General features: G+C 39.7%; 1 protein-coding gene across 1 annotated transcript in view; it reads right to left on the bottom strand.

Annotated features, from left to right (window-relative positions):
• Positions 1–898: 898 nt before the first annotated feature.
• The window catches only part of LOC126416945 (tetraspanin-5), a 125,863-nt gene continuing 103,820 nt past the window's right edge, over positions 899–22,941 (bottom strand). Inside the window, exons 8-9 of the mRNA XM_050084824.1 lie at positions 18,547–18,663; positions 899–3,464 (exon numbers count right to left, since the gene is read on the bottom strand). Of these exons, the coding sequence (XP_049940781.1) occupies positions 3,396–3,464; positions 18,547–18,663 (186 nt within the window). The 3' untranslated portion in view covers positions 899–3,395. The remainder of the gene's footprint in view (positions 3,465–18,546; positions 18,664–22,941) is intronic.

Here is a 22,941-nt window from a genome sequence, read left to right as displayed (position 1 = left end):
TGTAAAATGAAAGTCCTATCTGGCATTCAAACTCCAAGCTAGCAATTTTGAGCAAAATGAGGCAATGGCAAATATTTCCCGTAGATGTTGCACTGAAACTATCATAATAATATTATGTCTAAACAAACACAAAATACTGAGAAGTTAACAGTTTGGGATAAGTTACCAGAACACGAAATATTTATTTCTCATTGACACAATCTAGGATAGCTTCAAATTAAAACACACCTGAAAATCTGACAAATACTAACTAGTATACTTTTCTACTGCTTTATTGGCAACCCTATCAGGAACAAATACATGCAATAGTCAATCTGCAGACATATCATCATAATAACAGTTGGTCTTTAAATGAACTTTTCATAGACAGTACACAAATACATACACCTGTGGCAATACTGATTGTTAATATCATTCTCAAATAAATAATAACAACATGTTGTTAACTTGTGATACATTTGATTTACCAGAGAAATGTAGCTGTATAGACAGCATGCATGAAAGTAGCTAAGAAGCTTTGGGTAAAGCAACATAATTGTTTCTGGCAGTAACAAATAACCAGAGTCATGACGATTCTGTGAATCAAAATCAGTTATTCCATATGACTCTTCTACATATTTAACTTTGGAATACAACCATGCCCAATTCCAAAAGTGTACAGTTTGAAACTAACTTAGATTATGTTTCTTAGCATTAAAGGAAAACATTTTGACTATGACACATGTAAGAAATGTCTATGAAATGTAAAAATGAATAATTATGTCTGAGGGAAGAGTGAGTACACAAGGTATATAAGTTTTTAAATTAATAAACTCAAAGACAATGTGAATGGCATGCTGTTGATTACATTTTACCCCCTCAAAAATTATTGCTACTCAATCAAAACTGTACTAAAAATTATTGCTACTCAATCAAAACTGTACTAATCAATGTCAGAAAGACCGCTGAACATTCATATATAGCTGCCCATCTCTTTTAAGGACAAAATTACATTAATATGAAACAATGATTGTCAGAATCTATTGGTCAGCACAGATTTCAACACATAGCAAGCCTTTCATCTGGTTCAACAGATGCATCTCAACAAGTTAACATTACTTAGCTATATCATTAGTACACTCTTCTTAAAGTACTTCAAAATTCACTAAAAGAAATTTAACAAAGGCAGAATAAAATAACTTTTTATAGGTCCTTCATAAAAAATTAAAATGATAGAATACTAAAAAAATACAAAAGATTCAAAACATATGCAATTTAAAGTCAAGTATTTCCTTAGCTGCATAGTAGCTTATAATTTGCAGGACATAGTCATGTACAAAAGAATTTATGGTTACAGAATATTCAATTAGTAATTTCAAGATATAAAAATATGAAATGCTAATCCATTTAAACTGCTTATATTCATCAAAATACATTGGAGTTCTGGAATCTGATTTGTCATTCTCACATTTATATGAAAACAATAGTTTTAAGTTATGTAATAATAAATTATATCAGTTACAAATAAAAGTAAAAGCCGGAAATGCTGTAACTGTGTTAGTACAATGGAGAAAACTGTTCAGTGAAAATTACAAAAACATTAATGCTGAGATTGTGACCCACTTAATATTAGAATCACAGATGTGCCACCACCAAAATAAACTAAAAATTTCACAGAGAGAGTACATCATCTTCTGCTCTGAGAAATATGATACATGGAAATAAACCTTATTTTCTGGAAAAGATTACACAGCCTCACACATTATTCACACAAATATAAAAATTTAGATTTTATACAATTTCAGAGAGTGAATATATATCATAATCTTTAAGCAAATGAATGAGTATTTTTCACATAATAATATTACTGAACAATATTTTATAAATGAATTTACATGTGATACCTGTCACAATGGTGTACTATATCTGGTAAGGATGACTTTATGACTTATCTGGATTCTTTCAGATACTATCACTAACCTTAAAATGACAATATTTCTTCAACTTTGCAACATTAACAGTGAAGACTCTATATGATGTAATAAAGGTAATTGTGTTAAAAAAAGATGAAATAATTAACCAAACATTTCAACATACAAAAATTTATTTATGTTACAGTAAGTTACATGTTGGTAAAAATTTTTCACCATTACTGCAGCAGGCTTTCACTTGTATTGTATCCTATCTTGGATATGTTGTGGTCATATTTCGTATTTCTTTAACACTTACAATCCAATATTTTCTACAGAAGTGACTGATAATGTTATCTGCATATTACTGAATGGTCACAAAAAATTAAATAAGTTAACAAATAAATGTAACAACACCACAACCCATAAGTCAATACACTTTGTAAACATCCTGTAGAACACAATGAAGGTATCAATCTGAATGAACTTCTGCAGGTCAATTTGCTTATAGGAATAGTGACAATTAAAAATTAATTTTAACTGAGCTACACTACATATTCTCAACAACACAATAATTTGGAAACAAACTGAATGTAAATACTATAGCATGATCAATGTTATGCCCAGTCAATGGAAACAGTTTTAATGCCTAATTATTTTTACTTCTCTGGAGACCAAACAGAAAATCAATGCAACATTCCTAGCTATAACGTTGCAGCCACTGTGTAGCCCATTTTATCCTGAAACAGGATTATGAAACATAGAAAATCAAAACGATTTTTGAATTTTCATGAGTTAAGATATTTATGCAGAAATATATTGAATTTGTAAAAAAAGTTTCCCTAAAAAAACCTTTCTAAAAAGTTTGCACTGCAACAGAAGCAAATGGATAAAAATGTTCCAGCATAGTAATCCAAGATGTACTGTTCAATCACTATACAAGTTTAATATTTCACATACCATGTGATGAAAAATTACATTGGCAAAGAGTTTTTTTCATCCCTGCAGGTATTATAGTAAATGCAATAGCACATTTTGTAAACAGATAGCATAATATATTCTTTGCATATGGAATAGCACTTTGCAGTTAACAGAAAATACTGTTTCACAGCAATAGAACTCAGTTAATATTACTATTCCAAGTTTATATCCAATTGTTCCAGAAAATATTATTTATATTCCACACTGTTTGGATATATGAAGTTTGACACATCACTTTATAAATCAGCAACAGCACTACAATATCATTTTATTACAATTGCATCATCACTGTAGAATGTTGAATTAGTATTGTTAATCTTGCAAATATTATTTTGTCCATGCATTAGCAGTCCATAAACTCAATAGTTGAGTTTGTTGTCAACAGTTTTTTGTACGGGCCCCACACTGAGAAGAAAGATGGGAAGGATGTCCAACAGCAGTTTAAAGCTGCACTGGTTTATGCATCCTTCTTACACCTTGCTTCAAAAATGTTTGTCGCTAGACAGCAGTGGGGGCCCGAAACTGTCAATGCCATTTTGCTTTCTGTGCAAATATGTCAGCCCTGAGGTTCTGGGCGAAACAGATCCCCAGTATCTGTAACAAAAATGATCAATTTGTCAAACTATAGATATATTCGTATATAAGAATATATAATGTAAGGCCTATTCAAAACTTAAGTACTGTACTTTAAATGAAAATAATTTAGATGTAGTGCTCATCCAATGAAACTTAGCGACTTAGTTCATGCACTGAATAATGTTTATCTTTCCTTATCTTTGATACATGGTCTGATTTCTGAGTCTTGCATCACTTTCATAAGCATAAATATACTCGTACATAATGATACATATTTTTTTCTTTTTTATTCATAAATATGAGCAAATGTGTTTATTCAAGTAGTATATAAATTTTAGAAAAATATTATTTACATTATTAGGTTATTACACTAATTTCAAACACTATTTGTAGTATGTGACTGAAAAAGTACAAAGAAATATATACAACATGAACATGAAAATCAACTCATCACAGTTTGTCTTTGATTGTCTTGCCTGTACAGACAACTTGACAAACACCTGTTCCCTAATAAATAGTTCAACAAATATCAGAATGTGAGGAGTAATAATGTATTGGCTGATTTTTTAAATAGTGTGTGTCTTTTGTGACTGCTTTTAAATCATCCTACATACACAAGCAAAAAAGATGGACTTTAAAAAGCAGTGTAGAAAACAATGTCAAAACTACTGTTACAGAAGAAATGGCTGAATAAAAAAGTAGCAATGAGTTGTGTACAACAAAAAATAAAAATCTGCCCATAACCACTTTCGTATGTCGTCTAAAATCTACAATTTACATCTATTTCTTCTGAATTTACCAAGTAATGCACTTTCGACCAAAACTACAACTACTTCCACTAATACTACAATAGAACACTATATTAACAGGAGCGATAATACACTTTAACATCATACAGACATACACACTCTAAAACTCAGAACCAATGGGATTCGTTTAAGTATTACAATTCTGATCAGAAGGTTTCTGTTTTTCAGTTTCTAGCTTGGTAAAAACACAATTGCTTTTCAATTACTTCATAAGAAACAACCTACATCATTCACAAAAGATGTATATTCAAGGAAATGACAGAGGTACTGCTTCATTTTAATTCTCTATCATTCTCTTCATTCGTTCTATTGACAAATATTACTATCTTGTATTTCAAACCACTGTAGTCTTCGTCTTTACAAAAAGCTTCTGATATGGCCTCACTCCAGTAATGAATAATTCAACGAATGTCAAAACATATCTCAGTTTCCTTCATTTTTTGATGTTTTAGTCTCCATCTTAAGCTCTCCTTTTTACATACATGCAGATGAGTAACAAAAATCAGTGCGTGCAAGTCAGTGTATTGCAAAAGTTGCCAAGAACTGATGTGTGAAGGTCAAACTGCTCACACCCTGCACGTATATGATCTATACTGTCTATGTGGTAAAGTGTAAGTTGCACCAGTGACTGCTGTCCTCTATTCAGTAAGTCAAAAACAATTTACAATCACTATAATCATTATGCAATACTTATATTGTTGTGACAACTCTGGCAGAGACAGTTTTATCTCATATTTCATACGATTTCTCCTACATATTTCAAACTGTGTAACTATAATATTTTATTTTCTAACAAGTAGATGATAATTTTTAATTTTCTGCTCAAGATGTTACATAAGACTACAATAATAGACAGGAACAAGGTGTTCTTGAAGTTTTCTGCATATGGTAATAAGTCATGGCCAAACAGGTGATGCTGCTTATGTCAGAGAGGGAATAGTAGTGGACCATGGACAATCTCTCTTAGAGAGACTGCACAATGGGTAATACCCTGGGCTCATATTCAGGAGGAGAGGGCGGGGGGAGGGGGTGGGCAGAAGGTGTGAATACCCTTCCTGGAAAGTAGATGAAGATTTTCCGTGGCTTTGCTGCATCAAGTAAGACAAATGCCATCATGGATTGAAAGGATGCAGGTGATATCTTTTCTTGTTCTTGTGCCAACAACAGAACTTCTACTTTGGCTCCAATGATCACATTGCTCATAGGACGTTAAGACAATACCCTTGGTGAAATATAGATGCTTCCAGCTACCATTTTCTTTTGAAGTCACTCCTCCTTTGCATTAACTTCAAGGTCAATGAATACAGAGGAAGTGAACAGTGTTCTACGTAGATATGGTGTTGACCTCTTCCACTGCAATATCTGTCTGCTTCTTTCCTAAGTTTCAAATGACCTGTTACTCAGTGGAATATCACCTTCTTCGCAAAAAAGCGTACATCAAGGAGAATGTCGTGAACGGACTGCATTCATTTCTGGTAAGCTCATTGAGTTTAAGCTTTGGTAAGTGGCTCTTCACAATATGACTGGAGCAAACCATTCAGAGGCTGAGGTTATCCCCTTGTTAGAACCGTCAGTGCAAATTGACAAATAATTACAGAGCTGTCACAATGCGCTAAGAAATGTTATTTTTCAATGAAATCCATTGTAGACTCCCTATTGTACTTCTCTAAATCGAAAATAATTGTGTGCCTTTTCATTAAGGTTAAACAGCTGACTTCACCTCCAGGAGAGAACTGAAATCTGATGACCACCAAGCTTCAGCACAAATTCCAAGTCGCTCTATCTCTCAGTGGTGATTTGAAAATATCATTTCTGTAAGTGGGCATTCAATCAAATGGAATATCAACTACTGTAGATCAGAAGACTGTAGAAAAGAAGTCAATAGACCGACTCACCGTGAGGATTGTCACTGTATGACTAATAGCAGCTCTTCTCCAGACTCCATACGGATGACGGTTACTGTGGTTGTTCTGCATGTACCAGTGCCAAAACCCCTATAAATCGTAGTGGATAGCGTTTATCATACTCATATGAGAAGGTCTCACTGGTCTGTATAACTGGACTGCCCATTATCAAAACAGATGGACTCACAAAGAAGGAGCACTCCACTTAATCTTTTTTTAACGTGGATCTTACATTATAGTTGGCAATGACAAAGATGGTAACCAAAGTTTCCTTGTAAAATATCATTCTCACGCTCTGACTGGAATGACAGTAACTTAAGCCACACTGGTGTAGCTATCAGAACATATTATGCCTAAAATGGTATCAAAAAGTAAAGTAACACAAGATGTTGTTTGTCTGAGAATGCTTTCTTAAGGTTATCAATGATGGAATGATATCTTCTAAACCCACAAAGTAAATGACTGAGGAGCAGTCCCGATTCAATGGCCCACACAGATTGTGGTTCATCATCCTAACCAAGCAATTTTTATCGCAAATGACAGCATGTCGCGTCCTTCTTAAAAAGGCAAATTAAGATCGTCTTCCTCTCTGAATTGTTATAGTTTCCTGTTTTTTTGTTTAACAAGGTGTAGAGGAGCCTTTGGGTCCTGTTTCGTGGATGATACAACTGCTTATTGTGACAGGACCCATGTCATGAGCTGCAGACAGTGTTGAAATGAGCTCTTTCTTTATTGTAGAATCCATAGGCCCAACTGTATATCTCACCGACATACCTGTGATGACAGAAGAGTGGATTCTGGTTGATGGTCACGGTCTGTGTTGTGAACTGTTCTTCCACTGCCTGGGCTGTGTATCTTGACCACTCAGCATTACATCAGCAACTAAACACAGTCCCTCTCCCACGCAAGCTCCTGCTGGAGATCTCCCCTTCTACTGTGGACTTCGTGAAACGATTCAGGGTGTTCAGAATCATGTCATGACCGTACTCTTTTTTATAAATGCCAGTATTTGGCCATCGGTAGAAGCAAACCTGACAGGTATTCTGCAGATGGTCAGCACGTGAGAGCCAGAGCCATATGTCTGCCCAGCACTGCAGAATGGCAATACTCCACAGGGTTTTGTGGTCTTCTTAGGTGGCCTTTGACATACGTCACTAACAACAAAGGGGATAATATGACTGTCTGTTTCTGAACGTTACCACAACGATCAAACACAAACAGTTGTACATATTGCATCCAGATAGCTCCTCTCTGCATTCATTTTGATTACTTCATGTAATACATGGTCACATTAATGTGACCACTTCCTACATTCGATGTCAACATGCAGTAATCACGCAGACGGCAGATGGCAGCACTAGCACTGAAAGTTATTTAAAGCATGTTGGGGGATGTGGACGTCGTCGTAATGCACAAGCAGAGTGATATATCTAATGTCCACATGAGCATTATCACTGCTTTTGGGCCAAGGGTAGAAGCATTTCCGAAGCAGCTAAGTTTGTAAATGAACGTGTGTGTGTGTGTGTGTGTGTGTGTGTGTGTGTGTGTGTGTGTGTGCCGCCATGGTTAAACTATACAGTGCCTGGCAAAACGGCGCTATTCAAAACAGGCGCCGAATCAACTGTAGTGCACCACAGCCATAGATGACAGTGGTGAATGACAACTGTGGAGATGTATACATACCACAGTCGTGGAGTCGACATGGCTCCGCGTCCCTTTCAGTAGCTTCCAGAACCACAATGGCTCTCCTCCTGCATATCTTGCTGTGACCTGCACTGCCAAAGGATTCTGACAGTTGGTCTTATTAATGTAACTGGACAGAGTATATACAGAGCAGGAAAATGCTAAACCTGTTGAAAGAGTTTGTGAGAATTGGAGGGCACATCACTGTCCCACAGGAGTGGAGAAGAGTGATTTTACCATTTAGAATACATATACTGATCAGCCTTAACATTATGAGTACCAACCTACTATCGATATAAAGCTATCCAGGCGATGGCAGCATTACCTGGCGAGCAATGTTAGTCAGACACATGCACAGTGCATGTAGTATCAGTGACCATGATGTCCATGTGTAGAATGAGGAAGGTGCACAATCTCTCTGAATAGGACTGAGGGCAGATAATAATGGCCTGGAGCCTCAGCACAAGCCTTTCATAAACGGTAAGACTTGTCGGGTGTTCAAGAAGTGCTGTGGTGTCTTCAACACATGGCAAAGCCAAGGTGAAACCAGGTCGAAGACGTCATAGGGTGGTTATCTCTCATTAAAATGGTCAGACGTTGCAGGTTGGGCAGACTGGTAAAAGACGACAGGCGACGAACAGTGGCGGAACTAACATCAAACTTCACTGCTGTGTCTGAACACATAGTGCACCTAACACTCCCAACAATGGTCCTCTGCAGCCGACGACCTACATCTGCGCCAATATTAACAACACAATATCGGCAACTATGACTGAAATGGACATATGACCATCGGCACTGGACGTTGGGGCAGTGGAAGAGCATTTCATGATCTGATGAATCCCTATACCTTCTTCATGCCGATGGGAGGGCGCCAATCGGTCGTTTTCCATGGGAACAGCTCCTTGACGCCTGTACTGCAGGACGGAGACAAGCTGGCAGTGGCTGAATTATGCTCTGGGAAACACTCACGTGGACATCCTTGGGTCCAGTGCAGCTCGTGCAAGGCACCATGACAGTCAAGCTGTATCGTACACTGGTTGCAGACCACGTACATCCCTTCATGACGGTCATTTTATCCAATCAAGATAATGCGCCATGTCACAAGGCAGGAGTATGCTGGAGTTGTTCCAGGAATACAGTGGAGAGTTCCAATTGATGTGCTGGCCTTTCAACTCGCCAAATCTGAACCTGATCGAACACAGCTGAGATGTGATTGAACGTGGCATCAGAGCTCGTCGCCCCCCATCCCAGTATTTACAGGAATTAGATTCAAATGGTCCAAATGGCTCTGAGCACTATGGGACTTAACATCTGAGGTCATCAGTCTCCCAGAACTTCGAACTACTTAAATCTAACTAACCTAAGGACATCACACACACCCATGCCCGAGGCAGGATTCGATCCTGCGACCGTAGCGGTCATGCGGTTCCAGACTGAAGCGCCTAGAACCACTCGGCCACAACGGCCGGCAGGAATTAGGTGACTTGTATGTGCAGATGAGTCACTAACGCCACCCAATGGCCTGCCAAGGCGTGATTGCTTCCATGCCATGATGCATTGCTGCTGTTATCCGTGCTAAAGGCGGACATACCGGCTATTAAGTAGGTGGTCACAATGTTCTGGCTGATCTGTGTAACTCATCTGTGGAGAGGTCAGAATGTCATAAATTCCTGAGCAGCAGCAGCCTCATCATTAGTTGCTCTGTTCATGTAACATCATCTCTTGCTATGTTAATTCTGTGAATGACTGAAACCAGGAGAAACTGCAGCTGTTAAATTTTCTTAGACATACAACACTACTGCATGGTTTACCATGTATGCAGCCTCTTGACTAACAAATGTTAGAGAAAAAATTTCTGATCTGGAATTACAACGATATTTTCGCCAGGTAACAGTTTAAAGAACTTAGACAGAGAAAGGGATCGACTGAAGTTAGATGTAATGGGAATTAGTGAAGTGCAGCAGCAGAAAGACTAGGACTTTTGTTCACGTGTTCAGAATCATATACGGGTAATGCATTATGAAACTTCCTGGCAGATTAAAACTGTGTGCCCGACCGAGACTCGAACTCGGGACCTTTGCCTTTCGCGGGCAAGTGCTCTACCAACTGAGCTACCGAAGCACGACTCACGCCCGGTACTCACAGCTTTACTTCTGCCAGTACCTCGTCTCCTACCTTCCAAACTTTACAGAAGCTCTCCTGCGAACCTTGCAGAACTAGCACTCCTGAAAGAAAGGATATTGCGGAGACATGGCTTAGCCACAGCCTGGGGGATGTTTCCAGAATGAGATTTTCACTCTGCAGCGGAGTGTGCGCTGATATGAAAATGGCTCTGAGCACTATGGGACTCAACTGCTGAGGTCATTAGTCCCCTAGAACTTAGAACTAGTTAAACCTAACTAACCTAAGGACATCACAAACATCCATGCCCGAGGCAGGATTCGAACCTGCGACCGTAGCGGTCTTGCGGTTCCAGACTGCAGCGCCTTTAACCGCACGGCCACTTCGGCCGGCGCGCTGATATGAAACTTCCTGGCAGTTTAAAACTGTGTGCCCGACCGATACTCGAACTCGGGACCTTTGCCTTTCGCGGACAAGTGCTCTACCAACTGAGCTACCGAAGCACGACTCACGCCCGGTACTCACAGCTTTACTTCTGCCAGTACCTCGTCTCCTACCTTCCAAACTTTACAGAAGCTCTCCTGCTGAGACGAGGCACTGGCAGAAGTAAAGCTGTGAGTACCGGGCGTGAGTCGTGCTTCGGTAGCTCAGTTGGTAGAGCACTTGCCCGCGAAAGGCAAAGGTAACGAGTTCGAGTCTCGGTCGGGCACACAGTTTTAATCTGCCAGGAAGTTTCATATCAGCGCACACTCCGCTGCAGAGTGAAAATCTCATTCTGGGGTAATGCATTAGTTAGTGTAATATTTAATAAGAAAATAGGAATGACGATGAGCCATTAAGAGCAGCATCGTGAACGCATTATTGTATACAAGACAGAAACAAAACCATTACCCATCACGGCAGCGCAAATCTATACGCCTGATACCTCCGCAGATGATGAAGAGATTGAAAAAATGTACGATGAGGCAAAAGAAAATATTGAAGTAGTTAAGAAAGACGAAAATTTAATTATGACGGACTAGAAGTAACTGAAATAAGTAGGATTACATACACTGTAGCAAAGTAATGAAAGGGAAATCTGCCCCGTGGAAGTTTGCACAGAGCGCAATATAATCGTTGCTAACACCATTCAAGAACCATGAAAGATGGCCGCGTACGTAGGAGAAACTGGAGAGATACAGAGATTACATAGTAGTAAGAGACCCCGAAACAGATTTTAAACTGCAAACCATTTCCTGGAGCAGACGTTGACTCTTATCATAATGTATTGGATATTAACTGCAAAACTGAAAAATGCAGGAAGCTAGGAAATTAAGGAGATGGGAACCAGATAAGCTGAAAGAATCATAGGTTATTGAGAAGTTCAAACTCAGAAGTAGACAGCAACAGAATGGAAGAGAAAACACTCACAAAGCAGAAGGCGAATGGATAGGTTTGAGAGTTGGTATAATCAAGACAGCAAAGGTACAACTAGGAAAACAGACAAGGCCCAGTAGAAATCGATGGATAATGCACAAGATACTGAATTTAACTGACAGAAAGAGAAAACATAAAAATGCGGCAAGTGAAACAGGCAAGAGGTAAGAGATACGTCTAAAATGTGACAGAGAGAAAGAACAAACTGGCAAAGCAGGAACGGCTAGCGGATAAATGCAAAACTGTGGAAGCATGTACAGTATTCGTAGTAAACAAAGACGCAGACTACAGGAAAGTTAATGAGACGTTTGGAGAAGAGAGAAGCACTTGTGTGAATTTTAGGAGCGTAGATGGGAAGCCACTACTAAGTAAAGGAAGGTAGCTTGAGATGTGAAATGTTTATACAGAAATGCTATACAAATGAAAAAGCTCTATGACGGTATTCTGGCAAGGGAAGAGATGTAGATGAGATGGGAGATATGGCAGTTCGAGAAGAATCTGACAGAGTACTGCAAGGCCTAAGTCGAAACAAAACAGCGGAATAGACATTCCTTCAGAATTGTTGTGATCCTTACGAGAACATACCATCACAGAACAATTCCACCTCTTAAGAAAAATATGTATGAGAGCTAAAATACCTTCAGACTTCGATAAGAATGCAATAATTTCAGTTTCAAAGGAGGCAGGCGCTGGCAGGTATCACTTTTACAGAACGATGTGTTTAATAAGTCATGGTTGCTAAATACTGACAAGAATTATTTACAGAAGAATGGAAAAAACTGATGGAAGCCGATCTAGGGGAAGATCAGTTTAGTTTCCACAGAAATGTAGGAACACACAAGGCAATATTGAATCTGCAAAATTATCTTAGAAAACAGAGTGGAGGCAGATAAACCTTCGTTTAAAGTATTTGTAGCTTGAAATAAAGCCTGTTGACAATGTTGACTGGAACACAGTCTTCGATATTCTGAAGGTAATGGAGATATAACACAGGAAGTGAAATATATCTACAACTTGAACAGGAACCACACTGTGTTTACAATAGTCAAATTACATAAAAGCAAGGACATAGTTGAGACAGTTGTAGCCTATCCCCAGTGTCGTTAAGTTTGTACATGGAGCAAGCAGTAAAGGAAAGTATGGTGAAATTTGGAGAGTTGATTAAAGTTCAGAAGAAAAAACAGCTTTGTGATCTGCAAATCACATTGCAATGATGTCAGAGACTGCAAAGGACTTGAAAGACCAGTTGAACGGAACGGGCATTGTCTTGAAAAGACACAAAGGACATACTGAGGTAATTAGATTATGAAATAAGACACTACAAGCGATTGATGAATTTTGCTATTAGGATAAAAAAATACACTTACTATGACCGAACTGGAGAAGTTCCCAAATGGAGACTAATAATAACAAGAAAAGCTTTAATGGTAGTTTAAATGGGTAGGGCGGATAACTAATGACACTAATGAGGATGTACTGAATCAGAGTGAGGACAGAAGAAATGTATGGCAGAACTTGACTGAAAGGAGAGATCGCTTGGTAAGAGATGTCCTGCGTTATCAGGGATTCGTAAGTTTGGTAATGGAAGAAAGTGCGTGGGGAAATAACTGTAGAGGGAGACCAATGTTTGACTACCATAAGCACGTTCAAATGGATGTCGGTTGCTGAATTACGCAGAAGTGAAAAGGACTGCACAGGATAGAGTAGCATGGAGAGCTGCATCAAGCCAGCCTTCGGACTGAAGGCCACAAATGCAGAAGCAGTATGGCACTGCTGGCTGGTTATCCCACGGGGTGGGTCAGGTGCCAGTCGGAAAGGGTGTTCTTTGTAGGCGCACGTTGACCCCTTTCATGTAGATAAGCGAGACACACTTTGTATATCTATTTGCAGAGTACAGGCGAATGAAGTGGATTCAAATATAGTGTAATGTTTTGTTCGTGTTGCATGATGATAATAATGAGAGAAGGAGAAGTTGAAATTTAGTACCGTCACTCGAATAGCACTATGGGGGCCGCCAAACTTGACACCCCCATCCGACAGACGGATCATCATCAACGGTGTCGTCACATAACCTCACCCCATGAGACAGTGCGTCATCATCATCAGTTTTCTGCTATTTTAGCAGGTCCTTTGCCTCTCCATTTTCTACGATCCATTGCTTCCTTCTTAAGGCTGCTGTATATTGTACTATCCATCACGTCATCCAGTATCTGAAATCTCTTCCTTCCTCGCTTCCTTTTCTCTTCTACATAACACTCTAAAACTGTTTTTATCAATCCGTCATTCTTTCTTAATATATGCCCAATCCAATTTCTTTTTCTTGTTTTTTCATTACTTCTAGTAATCTCCCACTCTTCTCAGTACCTCTTCATTTTTTACTCTGTCCATCCAACTTATTCTTTCCATCCTCCGCCATGTCCACATCTCAAAAGCCTCCAGCCTTTCTCTGTCTTCCTTTCTCAAAGTCCATGTTTCATCGCCATACAGTAGAACACTCCATACAAGACATTTCATGAGTCTCTTCCTTAGTTCTCTGTCCAGACCAATGCAGAACATTCTCCTCTTCTTATAAAATGCCTCTTTTGCCATTGCTATCTGCGTTTTAATTTCTGCGGTGCGCTTCCAGTCAGTGTCTATCCTGCTTCCAAGAAACTTAAAATTTTGCACTTGTTCTAGTATTTCTCCATTCAGCATAATTTTTATTTCTTTATTTCCTCCTAGTGCCAATACTTTTGTTTTCTTTGTGTTAATTTTTATTACACAATTTTTTTCCGTTAGCTTCAATGGTGTCCACCAAATCCTCCAATTCCTTTTTCCCTGCAGCTAGAAGGACCATGTCATCAGCAAATCTCAAACACCCTACTCTCCTTCCTCCAATTTATACTCCTTTGTCATCTAATGAGCACTGGTCAATCATATTTTCCAAGTAGAGGTTGAAAAGAGTAGGTGATAGACAGCATCCTTGTCTTACTCCTTTTCCTAGTCCGATCCAGTATGTACTTTCTCCTCTCACTTTAACTGAAGCTTTTTGATTAAGAAATAATGAGTTTACAAGTCATCTGGTTTTCCAGTCCACTATCTTTTTCCCTCATTATAGTCGACAGCTAGTCCCAAACCACACTGTCAAATGCCTTTTCTAGATCGATGAGGCACATATATAAGTCTCTTACTTTTTCAGTAACTCTTTCTCCCGATATACGTAGGAGCCCTATTGCATCTCTGATGTCCGTATTCCGTCTAAAGCCAAACTGCTCCTAGCCAAGATTCTCCTCCATTACTTTTTCTTTTATTAATTATTCTTAACATCGCTTAGGCTGCATGTGAAATGAGGCTGATTGTCCTGTGCTCACTGCATTTCTTGGTTCCTTGTTTTTTCGGTAATGGAATCATTACTGTTATCTGAAATTCCTCAGGCCATTCACTACTGTCACATACTTTACTACATAACCTCAATATTTCTCTTATTCCATCTTAGTTCAAGCATTTTAATATTTCTCACGTTATCGTATCTGTACCTACCGCTTTGCCATTTTTCATTGCAGCTAAGGCAGACTTTACTTCTTCCATTATAATGGTTGGTCCTTTCTCGTCATCACTTAAACTGTTGTGTGATTCAAGTTCCAGAGTTTCTGGTTTGCGATTTGTGTCATATAGCTCTTTTAGATATTCTTCCCATCTCTGGAGGACATCGTCACGATCTTTGTAAACTACCTCTTCGTCTTTACTCAAAATTTCCACAGTAACACTTCCTGCTCTGTTTTGTTCCCATGTCATAGTCTTTACTCTGTTGTATAGTAAGCCGTATCTTCCCTTCCTGTCCAGTTCTTCAACTGCATCACATTCCTGTTTCAGTAATTTTTTTCTAGCCTGCTCTGTTTCTCTTCGCAGTTCATTATTTAACTTTCGGTATATCTTTCTTGCATCTTCAGTGTTCTTATTTTTAAATTTTTTTCTCTCCTTCATTTTGGAAATCGTTTCTTGTGTGACCCATGGTTTTTTTTTACCTTTTCCCTTTTACATATCCTATATTTTGCTGTTCTGCTTTAATGATTCCTTCTTTCAGCATATTCCAGTACTCGTTGACATTATCAGGTGGTTCTTTGTCCCGTAATGTCTTTGTAAACTCACGTGACAGCATTTCTGTAATTTATTCTTTGTTGGATCTTATCTTATCTAGATCCCACTTCTTCACCATGGTCGCCTTCTTCAGTTTTTTCATTCTTATTTCTATTTCTGCCATAAGTAAGTTGTGGTCGCTATTAATATCTGCACCTGGTAATGTGTGCACCTTCTTGATTCAATTTCTGTATCTTTCTTCTACCAGTATAAAATCGATTTGGTTTCTGTATTTATCCCCTGGTGATTTCCAAGTGCAGAGCCCCCTCTAGTGGTTCTTGAACCATATGTTTACCGCTATCAGCTGCCTTTCCCTGCAGAAGTCAATTATCCATTCACCTCTATCATTTCTCTTTCCAAGACCATGACTGCCTACTATGTTTCCCTCTCTCCCTTTTCTTACAATGGCATTCCAGACTTCCATTACTATTTTGCACAATTTTTTATTTTCGTCCATTATTCTCTCTATTACACTGTATGTTCCCTCTAAAATTTGGTCAGCATGGTCTGAAGTTGATACACCTGGACATTCAGTAAATCTTTTTGTGCTCCTTTCAGCCTTAGACCAATAACTCGGACATTTGCACAGTCCACGTATTCCACACATTTAGCCAATTCCTTTGTCATAATCATTCCTACTCCATTCATTCCTTTTATTTCTCCTCCTGAATAGCACAATACATATTCATCTGACTGTAATTCTCAACGTCCATTCCATCTTACCTCAGCAACTCCTACGAGGTCCATGTGATTCTTTTCCATCTCTCTTTTAAGTTTTTCTAGTTTTCCTGCTTGTAGCAGAGTTCTATCATTCCAGGTACCCCCCCCCCCCCCCCCCCCACGGAAATCCGAATGGGGGACTATTTTACCTCCAGGCAATGATTTAACATGAGAGGAAGCCATTTTTGCGTATAAAATGGAGACTGCATTATGCACGGAAGATAATCTGCAGTGGTATTCCGTTGCCTTCCGCAGTTTTGGAGGCCGCCCCTAACACGGGATGCAGACGCCTTTCGCAGTCGCCCGCTCCGGGTCAGACGCTGCATGAAAAGTATAGGTTGGAGAATGAAAGACCCCTAGCCCTCGAAACCTAATAGCCTCAGGGTCGGAAAAGAAGAAGAGCTGGCCGAGGATGGCCAGACAGGAAAGATAAAAGTGAGGAGCCTGGCATAAGGAAGTGGAAGCAATGCCAGGACTCAGCTCGGGGCCCCGTTGTCGCCAGCCACGTACTCACTAGGTGAGAGTCCCTGAGGGACAGTGTGTAGAATTCTGTAATTTAATCCAGGACATTGTCGCAGGTATAAGTGAGCAGAAACTTTACGTCTGCACCTCTCCTCCCCTTACCAGGCAAATACTGGCAATGAAAATTTCATCCACCACCATGGTTCGAATTGAGTCACCTCCAAGTCCAGCGCCACCACATTGACGTAGATTAATGACCTTGATTAACAAGGCAATTTGAAGATCACAGCAAGAGCGACAAAAATTCATCTGTCTTTAGGAAGTTCCTGAGCATCTTACCCATTAGAATACCGAAACATTATTAGGAATAAGTAGTGCTGTGTGTGATGTTGTTACTAGCCTCGTTCTCCAGGGAAGGTATGGGCAACATTTGGTGACCTGCAGACCTGATTTACACACTTACTTAACCTCGTGGGCCACCTAATCATGTGAAGCGACAGCTGAACTCCAAGCGCATAAAGTCAAAACTATAGCGTCTTTGACATCACAGATTATGGTGTTATGAATGGCACCACTTTCCCAACACGCCAAGCCAACAAATTATGCCTCAAAACAGGTGTTTTAAGAGTATATTCATTTTATGTTCATCCCTAAAGAAATGCAATTAATACTACGGAGAGAAAAGCGAAAAATTATGAAATACGACGACATCGCGTAAATGTACCATGGCAGACGCTGTGAACCTCCCAACTTGGTACCAATTACTGGGCTACGGTACAGATAAGGGGTACAGCAACCAATGCTGGTTACCATTCCCTTTATCTGTAGAATACCCACTTAATCGATGCTATGTTGGGAGATTTTTTGGTTTTAAATGAATGTCATCAAACAGTGTATGATTTGCGACGCTTAAAAGTTGAAAATGCTTGAACTTAGGACATATCGGCCAAACTAGCAAAATTCGCCTTCACAGGCTCAATACGTGTTGGTAGTACTAGGAACACTTTGGTTGGTATCAACACTGTTCGTCAAAATTCCTAGTACTGACAACATAACAATACTACCCGTCAGACGGTCACTATATTGAAGTATTGACAATATACCACTGCAGATGATAGGCACAAATCGTATGTTGTAAGCACCGCACGAAATGGCAGGGTGAAGTACAATTCGAGCGTCTTGCTCTCGCCCAGGAATTTCTTCCGTAGGCTGGACTACAGGGTGCCGGTTGCCCACAAGTGCTCAAGAACTTTATATGAGACGCAGGTACAGGGAATACATCGTCTCCCTACAGCTCTGAGACTGCCCCCGAGCCGTGATTTGGTAGCTCAATTGGTAATGGACTGCGCTTGAAGGGCAGGGACGTAGGTAAGGAGCTAGACGGAAAGTTAGCAGGGGTCTACGTACAAGGTTTAAAATAGGTGCTTTACATGGTCAAGTATGAAACTGATACGCTGCGAAAGGCTGCTTACAAAGTTACGATAAATAATGTAAAGATTCTTCATCTCCTACGTGTCACTTACCATAACATCGCGAAGACTAGCAAATTCTGAGAGATCTGTGCAGACATTCTTCCCGCATTCCATACGCTACTGAAACGGGAAGAAACCATAGCCTGTGGTACCATTCTAAGTACCCTCTTCCATGCACATCACAGTCATTTGCAGAGTATTTATGAGGATACAGATGTTATACCAGGCAGCGGAGAAAGAATCCATTAATACTCGTGCGACAACAGCAATATGGTACAAAAGATAAGATTTCTGGATGACACCGAAGTGATGCTGTCGCAAGATCACCTCCACGCTTACCTCTTTAGCAGCGTGGCGTGCTACGTAGAGAGAGCGCTAGCGAAAGGTAACAGACCTGCAGGAAGGCGGTGGCCACTGCGACTATGGCGACGACGAGCAGGTTGCGCTCGATCCACTCCTCGCCGGCCTGGATGCAGCCCTTCTCGTTGATGATCTTGGCCACGTCGTATTGCTGCAAAGTCACACACTCGTACACACTCTGCAGCCGCGGACAGCTTTACCTGAGTCAGTTAGTAGGCCGCCCCGCCGCCAGGACCTAACTCAACATGCAGTAAACATGCAGCATACCAACACTCGTGTGCAGCAGCAGGAGACATACACGTTACATGTGCGAGTCTAAGGCAACATGACGAGAACAGCTCTTTTTCTATTTCTGATAATCACTTAGAATTTTCTGCATAATGCTGAAATTTGGTGTATCTGCTATAAGAGAGTAACCATCGTCAGATCAAGATTCTGGAAAAATATTTAAAAATTGGCCATACAAGTGGATGCTATACTATTCGAAACACGAATCTCAAACAGAAAACAACCTTAAGAAAAAAAATTGCACAGGTCCCAGTGCTTCGTTGCCTGGAGCTGCTGTGTACTATCAGAGGGTATCCATCACCAACTGATGACTGATCAGCACGGGTAGCAATTATGAAAGCAACGTTTCATCCATCGTTCCCCAAGGTATCATTATACAAGGCAATTAAAACCTTCAATTAGCATGTACAGTATACCAAAACATAATGCTGTACATACTATTTTTTAGGTTTTAATCGTTTCGTGTGCAGATCAGGAACAAAGAGACAAAAACAAGAAAGAAAGACCAACAACGACGTGGTCGGATTAGATAAAGTATATGACAGGAATGAAGTCTTTCGCTGCAGCCCTACAAATCGAGGAAGCAAAGACGGAAATAAAAGGAAGATTCTGGAGTAGGATCAAAATTCAGGGTCAAACGACTTCAGCCACAAGATTCGCTGATGTCATTGTTATCCTCGGTGAAAGAGAGGAATATGTTTGCTGGACTTGTTGAATGCAAAGAACAGTCACGTGAGTATACACTATGAACTGACAGAAAACGGAAGAAAGACGATGACAATAAGGTGTACCCGTAACGAGATTAGCGATTCGACGGAATGCTTGGTCCCTTCTTCAGAGAGAACCATATTTTACTCGCACAGGTAGAGGACAGGTCAAGAATCGATGGTCAAGTGCCGAATACGCCCAGCGAGTGATACTGAGGTCATATACAGTTCAGTCAGTGTGTAAGTGGTTGTTGTAACGGCGTTAAGAAAAAGACTTTTTACCAAAAACTGATTATAAACACGGAGTGCCGATGTTATGCGTTCGCGTCTACAGCGCCGTGAAATGGATTGCCGTGAGGATAACGTGTGCAAATTATTATAAGATCATGTGACGATATTTCAAGGTATGTGACCTGCTGTGTCGAGATTACACGTTAACAGATGTGTAAGACGATGGTGGTGGCTCTTTCCAATTATGTTAAACTAGCGTTTGGGATCCCTATCAGGTCAGATTGAGGGAGGACATAGAAGCAATTCAGAGGCGGGCTGCTAGATTTGTTACTGGTAGGTTTGATCATCACGCGAGTGTTACGGAAATGCTTCAGGAACTCGGGTGGGAGTCTCTAGAGGAAAGGAGGCGTTCTTTTCGTGAATCGCTACTGAGGAAATTTAGAGAACCAGCATTTGAGGCTGACTGCAGTACAATTTTACTGCCGCCAACTTACATTTCGCGGAAAGACCACAAAGATAAGATAAGAGGGATTAGGGCTCGTACAGAGGCATATAGGCAGTCATTTTTCCCTCGTTCTGTTTGGGAGTGGAACAGGGAGAGAAGATGCTACTTGTGGTACGAGGTACTCTCCGCCACGCACCGTATGGTGGATTGCGGAGTATGTACGTAGATGTAAAATACAGGAATTTCAGTTGGTGAAAACTTTCACTACCTTCATTATTGCACAACTTCTATTCTCAGACATAGTATTATTGAGCAGTAACAACTACCGTACCAGTTAAAACGGATCAGCGATTATACATTAGGTCACGACCATTGAAAATAAAGGCGAGACTGTTGCATTATTCAACCGCAAACAATAGCCAATATGATCGCGAGTGTTTCACGATAAACGTAACATCAAAATTAAGAGCCACGACGTAAACGAAATGAAGGAATTCTGCTACCTTGGAAGCAGAATAACACATGATGGCAGAAGCAAGAACGACATCAAAAGCAGACTAGCCCTGGCAAAGATATCATTCAAGGTGAAAATATGTTTACTACTATCAACCATTCACCTTAATTTGAGGAAGAAATTTCCGAGAACGTTTGTTTGGAGAACAGCATTGTATAGAAGTGAATCGTGGACTGTGGAAAAATCGACAGAGAAGAGAATCGAAGTTTGAGGTGCGGTGCTGTAGAAGAATGTTGAAAATTAGGTGGACCAACAACATAAGGAATCAGGGGGTTCTCTACAGAATCGGCGTGGACAGATCCTATGAAGAGATTGACATGAATAACAGATAGGATGATATGACGTTTATTAAGGCTTCACGGAGTAACTTCCATGGTACTTGAGGAATCTACAGAGGATAGAAACTTTGGAGGAAGACAAAGATAGTCATATATCGAAGAAGTAATTTAGGACATTGCGTGCAAGTGTTACGTTAAAATGAAGAGGTTGATGCAGGAAATGAATTCGTGGCGTGCCACATTAAACCAGAGAGATGATTGATAAAGAAAAAAATGGGTGGAGCGACGTTTTTATAACTTCAATTCCTCGCTATCTAGTCTGCAGTTGGTGGCGGACACTTTATGGCGTTCACAGCATCTCCGTGCACTGGCGTGGTCTGGATTGAGTTTATTTTATTTATATGTATGTTACCAACGACGACAAATGTTTAAGATTCTTTGTTGCTTACAATGTCATTCGGTCTTATAAGCCATTTTTGTATTATCTTTTTCAGAAACTTGGTCCGATAATGGTTATTATAACCGAAGCCGTTTACCTCCAGTAAATAAATTGTGATTTGTAGTGTTGTTTTATATTTTTGCACATATATGAGCGCATTTGCAGATCGTTTCGGCAAGGCCCAATGTCGTAAGAAATACTACTTGATTCGAAGAAACATGCTTGTGTTTCATGCAATGTCAAAGACTGGCCGCATAGTGAGCCTAAGGGAGCAGCAGAGGAAACGTGTGCCACCGTCGCTCAACCAACGGGTCTCCAGTGAAATCCGTTCTCAAGAGTTCTGAGAAAACCAACACTTCCTTGTTGCGATGTTAAAATTTTCTTCCTGTGCGATAATACAGTGGAGTTTACAAAAAAATTCATCTCACTATGATTCAAATGCAGTTGAAATCGCGACAGAATCCTGAAACAGTTTATTATTAAACTAGCAACTGAGGCCAAGACAGGTCAATAGCTTGTGAAAAAGATCATACATGGTATAAAAATATATGGAATTTCTTCACTTATTTTGTTGCAATACCCACAGCTCGTTTCACCAGCCATCGACGGCCCTAAAAAAATTACATAATTTCACTAAAATATCGCTGGATGATTTTATATCGTAGTAAATAAGGAAGGCTCTCATATTAACCTTCTGGTAAAATAGTCTCCTCTTCGTATGCTACCATTAGCCAAAATTCCTATTAATATCTCAAAGTATTTATAAAATACGAGAGATGTTATGATCATTTTACTCTCGCCGTATCATTCGTGCCCATAAAAGTTTGTGCGCTCCATACAATACATTTTCTCAAGTTTTAACTAAAGATGTAGATCTCCTCCCAAGTTTACAGGAAAACTCAGTGTATTAGCTACATCTCGTATACAGCACTGTATACCCTAACATACACCAAATGTAAAGTCATAGAGACTCATATTTTTCATTGGAAAATACTCCAATTTTGTTCAATGAGTCACTTAATTTCGAAATGTCATCACCATTAATGAAACGACAGGCTGTTCATCACGAAGATGATGAATGAGGCTATGAGATGTATGAGACCTATTTTACCAAATGGTTTCCTTAAAACTGCAGATCAGCCAGCACGTATGTTCTCATTAACACAGTCTAGTGAGTCTGCTAGCTGTCACACCGAATTGTACAATAATTGTACAATAATTTTCTTTGTATGCGTACAGTGACTCCTTGCAAAAATTGTATTTTTTGTACTATCTAACACCGTCCGGTGATGGAGACATAGCGATCTGTAAAGTTTATTGTAAAATTTAATTGTGTTGCTTGCAATATAATGTAATAACTAGATGATAACTGGTTTCGGTTGACTAGCAAACACAGTCAGGTCTTTCTTACACTATAATTGATTCAAATGGTACAAATGGCTCTAAGCACTATGGGACTTAACATCTGAGGTCATCAGTCCCCTAGACTTAGAACTAACCTAAGGACATCATACACATCCATGCCCT

Source organism: Schistocerca serialis, chromosome 8 (genome assembly GCF_023864345.2).
Source record: "Schistocerca serialis cubense isolate TAMUIC-IGC-003099 chromosome 8, iqSchSeri2.2, whole genome shotgun sequence".
Classification (NCBI taxonomy): Eukaryota; Metazoa; Arthropoda; class Insecta; order Orthoptera; family Acrididae; genus Schistocerca; species Schistocerca serialis.
Note: the sequence above shows the minus strand (reverse complement) of the source record. Positions and strands in the feature narration are given on the sequence as shown.